At 53.4% G+C, this 9,479-nt stretch overlaps 1 protein-coding gene across 1 annotated transcript in view; it reads right to left on the reverse strand.

The window, feature by feature from the left end:
- Window positions 1-532: 532 nt before the first annotated feature.
- The window catches only part of LOC144733499 (runt-related transcription factor 1-like), a 42,658-nt gene continuing 33,711 nt past the window's right edge, over window positions 533-9,479 (reverse strand). The window contains 2 exon segments of the mRNA XM_078615428.1: window positions 533-1,113; window positions 1,115-1,254. Of these exon segments, the coding sequence (XP_078471554.1) occupies window positions 655-1,113; window positions 1,115-1,254 (599 nt within the window). The 3' untranslated portion in view covers window positions 533-654.

Here is a 9,479-nt window from a genome sequence, read left to right on the forward strand (position 1 = left end):
GGGGGCGAGATGGATTCACGTGGTGCGAGTCTCTACATTAGCGGGGAGAGGTGAATGGAGGCGAAGTTAGGGGGGGGCATTATATACAGCGGCGGAGGGGGGGGGGGGTCAAGGCAGTTGGGGGAGGGGCGCTGTGAGTACAAGAAACCTTGAATGGCAGTGTACAATTGGGGGGGGGGGGGGTGCGTGGGGTTATGGGGAGTAGGGAGGTAGGAGAGGGGGGGGCTCGGGGCTGATTCTTAGCGGTGAGATAATTCAACAACTGCCCCCCCCCCCCGTGTATTAATGTAGCGGCCTCTAGCGGCTGCAGGGGCGACGTGAATTGAGCCCAATCCGGATGACGTATTTACATCCCCTCTAGATAAATGCGCTGCTGGATGATTAGTCGATTCCATTAATCGATTAAGAGAGTCCGTGTGATGTATGATAAAAGGGGACCATAGGGAGAGGCGAGTCGGGGGGACCCTGGGGAGGGGGTAGGGGGGTCATGGGGAGGGGGGAGGAGGGAGGGGGGAGGGGGGCGGAGGGGGCTATGGGGAGGCGGGGTGAGGTGAGCGGGTGAGAGAGGGTCGAGAGCCCGTGGTGGCGCGGCACAGGTGATGGTGGTGATGGTGATGGTGGTGATGGTGGTGATGGTGGCGAGGCTCCGCCGCGTCAGTACGGCCTCCACACGGCCTCCTCCAGGCGGCCCGACGACAGGCTGGTGGGTGAGCTGCCCTGGCTGCCCTCAGGGTCATGACCCCCGGCGTCCTGGTGCGCGGAGGGCAGCGCAGGGTTATTGATCAGCGGGCCCGTAGCGAGTGGCCGCTCCTCGCCCACCGCGCCGGGCTGCTGCTGCTGCATCACAGGCGGCGGGAACTGGTAGCTGCTCGTGGAGGGCGCGGCCCCGTAGTAGAGGTGCTGGAAGGGTGCCGGGGCGGCCGTCTGGAACGCCGAGCCCTGACCCTGTCCCTGCTGCGAACCCGGGTACGGCGGGGGGAGGTGGTGGTACGAGGCGGCGGCCGCCGCGTGGTAGCGCGCGGCCGCCGCCGCCGCCGCCACCGCGGCCGAGGCGGCCGGCCCGCCGCCCATGGGCGACATGCCCAGGCCGAGGGCCGAGGAGGCCGCCCCCCCCCGGGGTGTAGGCGAAGGCCCCCGGGTAGTGGACGCGCGGGTCCCCGAAGCGACCCTCGGGGAGGGAGGAGAGGCCCGCGGCAAACTGCGACTCGAGAGAGACGCGCGGCGGCGCTGAGAAGGCGCCCAGCTCCGACGAGGCTGTTGGGATTGTGGGGGGGGGGGGGGGTGAGAGGTGGTCAGATGAGAAGGAGAGGTGAGAAGTTGGGGGAGAGTGGATGAGAGGTGGAGGGAGATGAGATGGATGGGGTGAGCGGTAGGAGGAGAGGAGGGTGGGGGGTGGTGCGGGGGTAGAGGGTGGATTGAGGGAAGATCGCAGAGGCGAGAGGAGAGATGGAGGGGTGAGAGATTTGGAGGAGGGAGGAGAGGGGTTTTCGTGGTCACGTGATCTGGGTCGTCACAACAAGGCTGAGAAAACTCGCGACTCTCAAACTCCGCGCGCACGCGAGGCTGATGATTCCCACCAAGGACGAGTCTCGCTGCGTGATGGTGATGATGATGGTGGTGATGGTGGTGGTGGTAGTATTGATGATTGTGTGCTATGAATGCGAGTGCGTCTGTGTATTGTGGGGAACGGTAGTGCAGCAGTTAGCGCACTGCACTACGAACCCGGTGAAACGAGTTCAATTCCCACTCACGGTCAACACCAGTGACGATTATCAGAACCGGTCCTGAGCCTCCTCTGGGTCAACTCAGCCTCATAAGAGTATCTGGTGCGTTGTGTAAATATGGCCACTTGGGAGACAAAGGCGGTCCGGCGTGGTTCTAGCCACCCACCTCCTCGTGCACTGCGTCGTTCTTCATAGGTTGCTACTCGCTAACAGCACTTGCCCCGATAGTCTGTTGAAGTCTATATGGGGGATCTTTGTTTTTGTGTGCACATGTGTTATATGAGTGATGTATGTTCCTGTGAACTACACTCATCAATTCCTCCATCCGTGTTGAGGTCTCGGTCTGCCAGACACCGACTGTGTCGTCTCTTTTCCATCAAACGGTGTTCAACCGCCCCCACACTACAAGTCACAACAACTCACTCACTTACCCACTAACTCACTTACCCACTCACTCACCTACTTACTTATTCAACCACTCACTCACCCGCTGACTTACCCAATCACTCACTCACTCACCCACACACACACTTACCCACTCACTTACCCACTCACTCATCTACTTACTTATTCAACCACTCACTCACCCGCTGACTTACCTAATCACTCACTCACTCACTTACCCACTCACTCACTTACCCATTCACTCACCTACTTACTTATTCAACCACTCACTCACCCACTGACTTACCTAATCACTCACTCACTTACCCACTCACTCACTTACCCACTCACTCACTTACCCACTCACTCACCTACTTACTTATTCAACCACTCACTCACCCACTGACTTACCCAATCACGCACGAGCTCACACACACTCAGCAAATCATCCGCTCACTCTCTCATCCAATGAGTCTCTCGCACACTCTACCACCCACCCACTCACTAACCCACTCACTCACACAGTCAATGCTCATCCACTCATCCCCTAACTCTCCACCAACACTGCTGGTCACAACACACTCACTCACTCACGAACTCACTGACCCACCCATTCACTCACCACACTGCAGGTGACCTCACTGATCGCTCTCGCTGCTTCTTCCTTCGTACCGCTACACTCTGGAATTCCCTCCTCCTCCCATCACCATCATCGCCATCGTGGCATCTCACCCCCAAAACTCTTAGAGCGATAATCTCGCTCAATTCAAGACACGCGCAAAACTCGTATCCATCACAACTTTTGCTCAGAGTGCTGTTTGTTGCTAGCCGCGTGTTGGGCTGTGTAAAATACACGTGTAGAGTGGACATAGGCAGGGTGCGTGGGAGGGGGCGGTGTAAGGGACGAGGGAGGGGGGGAGACAAGGGGTGTGAGTCGAGGTGGGGGTCGGAAGTGGGGTGTGGGTTGCGGGGTGAGTCGCGATTCGAGCCACGTTACGGGCACAGGCAGCTCTTGTGTAGGTACCCCCCGCCCCCCCCCCGCCCCCCCCCCGCCCCCCCCCGCCCCCCGCCCCCCCGCCCCCCCCGCCCCCCCCGCCCCCCGCCCCCGCGGCGCGTGACGTGGAGGGGCGGGGGTGGCCGGGGGGGCAGAGAAAGTTTAGGAAACAGCGCTGTTTGTTTTTGCTTTGCACGTGCGCGCCTGTGTATGTCAATGTGAACGTGTGTGTGTGTCAATGTGAACGTGTGTGTGTCAATGTGAACGTGTGTGTGTCAATGTGTACGTGTGTGTGTGTTAATGTGAACGTGTGTGTGTCAATGTGAACGTGTGTGTGTCAATGTGTACGTGTGTGTGTGTTAATGTGAACGTGTGTGTGTGTCAATGTGAACGTGTGTGTATCAATGTGTACGTGTGTGTGTCTGTCTGTGTGTACGTGTGTGTGTCAATGTGTACGTGTGTGTGTCAATGTGAACGTGTGTGTCAATGTGAACGTGTGTGTGTCAATGTGAACGTGTGTGTGTCAATGTGAACGTGTGTATGTCAATGTGAACGTGTGTGTGTCAATGTGTACGTGTGTATGTCAATGTGTACGTGTGTGTGTCAATGTGAACGTGTTAGTGTCAATGTGAACGTGTGTGTGTCAATGTGAACGTGTGTGTGTGTCAATGTGAACGTGTGTGTGTCAATGTGAACGTGTGTGTGTCAATGTGAACGTGTGTGTGTCAATGTGAACGTGTGTGTCAATGTGAACGTGTGTGTGTCAATCTAAAACGTGTGTGTGTCAAAGTGAACGTGTGTGTGCCAATGTGAACGTGTGTGTGTCAATGTGAACGTGTGTGTGTCTGTGTACGTGTGTTTCAATGTGAATGTGTTTGTCTGGGGAGCGGTGGTGTAGCGGTTAGCGCGCTCCGCTACGAACCCGGTGACCCGGGTACATTTGCCGCTCAAGGCCAACACCAGTATCGATTATCTGAACCGGTCTTGGGCCTCCCCTAGGTCGACTCAGTCTCAAATGAGTATCTGGTGTGTTGTGTAAACACCCCCCCGCTGGGGAGACAAAGGCTGCCGGGCATGGTGCTGGCCACCCACCCCCTCGTGTACCGTGTCGGCCTTCATAGGTGCTCGCTAACAGCACTTGCTTCTATCGCCTGTTAAGGTTACACGGGGGATCTTTGTCTTTTGTGTGAGCGTGTGAGTGCGTCCATGTGAGCGTGGGCAGCCAAAGTCCAGCGGTGAGCGCGCTGGGCTCCGAACCTGGCGACCCGAGCTCGAATCCGAATTAATTGAACCGGTCATGGGCCTCCTCTCGGTCGACTCAGCCTTAAACGAGTATCCGGATGCGGTGTGTTGGTAAACATCAGCATTGGGGAGACAATTCGGGATTCTCTCGTGTGCCATGTTGGCCTTCACAGGCACTTGCCCTAAACAGTCTGCAAAGGCTATAGGGGAGACCTTTGTCTGTTGTGTGAGACGCGTGGCACGCGCTGTCATTTTTTTTGCTGGTTCCAGGAGCGACGCCAACACAAACCCCGATGACTTGTGAGGAGGAGACGACACGTGGTCATCAGTCTTAATGCTCACAAACACTCGGACACACAAACACTCGTACACACACACACAAACACTCGGACACACACACACAAACACTCGTACACACACAAACACTCGTACACACACACAAACAGTCGTACACACACACACAAACACTGGTACACACACAAACAGTCGTACACACACACACAAACACTCGTACACACTCACAAACACTCGTACACACACACACAAACACTCGTACACACTCACAAACACTCGTACACATACACACAAACAGTCGTACACACACACACAAACACTCGTACACACACACACACAAACACACGGACACACACACAAACACTCGTACACACACACAAACACTCGTACACACACACAAACACTCGTACACACACACACAAACACTCGTACACACACACACAAACACTCGTACACACACACAAACACTCGTACACACACAAACACTCGTACACACTCACAAACACTCGTACACACACACAAACACTCGTACACACACACACAAACACTCGTAAACACACACACAAACACTCGTAAACACACACACAAACACTCGTACACACACACACAAACACTCGTACACACACACACAAACACACGTACACACACACACAAACACTCGTACACACACACAAACACTCGTACACACACACACAAACACTCGTACACACACACAAACACTCGTACACACACACACAAACACTCGTACACACACACACAAACACTCGTACACACACACAAACACTCGTACACACACGCACAAACACATGTACACACACACACACAAACACTCGTACACACACACAAACACTCGTACACACACACACAAACACTCGTAAACACACACACACAAACACTCGTACACACACACAAACACTCGTACACACACACACAAACACTCGTAAACACACACACACAAACACTCGTACACACACACACACAAACACTCGTACACACACACACACAAACACTCGTACACACACACAAACACTCGTACACACACACACAAACACTCGTAAACACACACACACAAACACTCGTACACACACACACAAACACTCGTAAACACACACACACAAACACTCGTACACACACACAAACACTCGTACACACACAAACACAAACACTCGTACACACACACAAACACTCGTACACACACACACAAACACACTCGTACACACACACACAAACACTCGTACACACACACACAAACACACTCGTACACACACACACAAACACTCGTACACACACACACAAACACACGGACATACACACAAACACTCGTACACACACACAAACACTCGTACACACACACACAAACACTCGTACACACACATAAAAACACTCGTACACACACACACAAACACTCGTACACACAAACAAACACTCGTACACACACACAAACACTCGTACACACACAAACACACAAACACTCGTACACACACACACAATCGTACACACATACACAAACACTCGTACACACATACACAAACACTCGTACACACACACAAACACTCGTACACACACAACCACTCGTACACACATACACAAACACTCGTACACACACACAAACACTCGTACACACACAAACACTCGTTCACACATACACAAACACTCGTACACACACATAAAAACACTCGTACACACACACACAAACACTCGTACACACAAACAAACACTCGTACACACACACAAACACTCGTACACACACAAACACACAAACACTCGTACACACACACACAATCGTACACACATACACAAACACTCGTACACACACATAAAAACACTCGTACACACACACACAAACACTCATACACACAAACAAACACTCGTACACACACACAAACACTCGTACACACACAAACACACAAACACTCGTACACACACACACAATCGTACACACATACACAAACACTCGTACACACACACACAAACACTCGTACACACACACAAACACTCGTACACACACAAACACTCGTACACACACACACAAACACTCGTACACTCACACACAAACACTCGTACACACACACACAACCACTCGTACACACACACAAACACTCGTACACACACACAAACACTCGTACACACACAAACACACAAACACTCGTACACACAAACAAACACTCATGCACACATACACAAACACTCGTACACACACAAACACTCGTACACACACACAAACACTCGTACACACACACAAACACTCGTACACACACAAACACTCGTACACACACAAACACTCGTACACACACACAAACACTCGTACACACACAAACACTCGTACACACACACAAACACTCGTACACACACACAAACACTCATACACACATATACAAACACTCGTACACACACACACAAACACTCGTACACACACACAAACACTCGTACACACACAAACACTCGTACACACACACAAACACTCGTACACACACACAAACACTCATACACACATATACAAACACTCGTACACACACACACAAACACTCGTACACACACAAACACTCGTACACACACACAAACACTCGTACACACACACAAACACTCATACACACATATACAAACACTCGTACACACACACACAAACACTCGTACACTCACACAAACACTCATACACACACACACAAACACTCGTGCAGACACACACAAACACTCGTACACACACACACAAACACTCGTACAGACACACACAAACACTCGTGCACACACACGCACAAACACTCGTACAGACACACACAAACACTCGTACACTCACACTGACTTATACATACACCCTCATAGCATACGCCCTCATACACTCACTCATAGACACACACTCATACGCGCGTACACAAAAGACAAAGATCCCCCGTATAGCCTTTAACAGACTGTAGGGGCCGAGTGCTGTGAGCGAGCACCTATGAAGGCTCACACGGCACACGATGGGGTGGTTGGCCTTCATCACGCCTTTGTCTCCTATTGGCGATGTTTCCACACAGCACCAGATACTCATTTGAGGCTGAGTCGACCTAAGGGAGGTCCAGGACCGGTTCTGATAATCGTCACTGGTGTTGGCCGTGAGAGGGGATCGATCTCGGATCGCACACTCGTACACACACACACTCTCACACAAGACAAAGATCACCCGTATAGCCTCAATCGACTGTGAGGACAAGTGCTGTTTGCGAGTGGCACCTATGAAGGAGCCACTCGCTGCACACGAGCGAGTTGGGTGGCCAGCCCCACTGACGGCCACCTTTGTCTCCCCGAGCGGCGATGTTTATACCACACCGCGGCAGGTACTCATTTGAGGCTGAGTCGACCTAGGGGAGGCCCACCTATACCCCCCCTCCCCCCCCCCTAACATTGCATACGGCGGCATCAGCAGCAATCGGACACTCGATTCCTACACAAACAATGTTCAGGGTGCCAACTTCGCACCCCTCCCGCCCAGAGCGTGGGGTTCGTGGGGGGGGGGGGCTTCAGATCTGGGGGGGATGTTCATACAGTACGGAGTGCATGGGTGGTGGGGGGGGTGGTGGGGATTGGGGGGGGTAGTGGGGGGGGGTTTGGTGGGGGGGGGGGTTTGGTGGGGGTTGGGGGGGTGGTGGGGGGTGGTGGGGGGGGGGGCGAGTGTGGACTCGTCGGGAGCCGCCAGGAGCGCTGGGCGAGGCTGTGTCAGCAGCAGCAGAAGAAGCAGCAGCAGCCATGTGGCCAGACCAGAAATTCGGGAAATTCTTCCGCTGCCGCTCGTCGGCCTCCGTGTTTGTTCGGGCAGGGAGGGAGCGAGCGAGACGCGAGTGATATTATTCAACACTCGGAGGCTTCTTCCATCCCCGTGCTAAGCCCTGTGCGAGTGTGGGGTTGGAGGGGCGGGGATGGGGGGGTCGAACGCGCGAGACGACTGCGGAGGGGAGATGTTAGCCCTCTGTCTGGATGGCGAGCGAGCTGGTTGGCACACACGTGCACACGTGCACACGCTCATACACACGCGTGGGCACGCGCATACACACACACACGTGCCCACGTATAAGCATACACGCGTTCACACATATGCTCACGCTCCCACGCAGAGATAGACCGTATATAGCAAGTGCTGTTTGCGAGCTCCTATGATGAAGGCCGGCACGGCACACAGAGGGGTGGGTGGCCAACACCTCACCGCCTTTGTCTCCCCAGCGCTGATGTTTTACACACTGCCCCAAGACACGCATATAAGGCTGAGTCAACCTAGGGGAGCTCGGGACCGGTTTAGAAATGTGTCACTGATTCGCCAGGGTTGTAGAGCAGTGCGCAAACCACTACACTACCACATACACACACCACTATCACATACACACAAAGCAAATACAACAATCCCCTATAACGCCTTAAAAAGACTGTCAGGCAAAGTGTTGTTAGCGAGCACCTATTAAGGATGGGTCGGCACACGAAGAGGTGGGTGGCTAGCACGACGCCGAACCAGTCCTGGGCCTCTCCTAGGTCTACTCAGCCTCAAATGAGTACAAGGTGGGATGTGTAAACATCGCCACAGACACACACAGTTACACTTACATGCATACATTAACACACAGGGATAGACAGCAATACACACACTTACACGTGTACACACGCACGGGTGCACACGCACGCACGTTCACCCAAAGATACAAGCAACCGACATTACCTGTGCGCACACTTACACACACACAGGTGTAGGCAGGCATACACATACAAAGATCCATATAACCTTGTACAGATTGTTGGAGCAAGCGCTGCATAGCGTAGGTGGGTGGCCAGAACCACGCCCGAACTCCTTTGTGTCCCCAGGCGCGATGGTTACG

This window comes from Lampetra planeri, chromosome 47, assembly GCF_965212315.1.
Source record: "Lampetra planeri chromosome 47, kcLamPlan1.2.h2, whole genome shotgun sequence".
NCBI classification, from domain to species: Eukaryota; Metazoa; Chordata; class Hyperoartia; order Petromyzontiformes; family Petromyzontidae; genus Lampetra; species Lampetra planeri.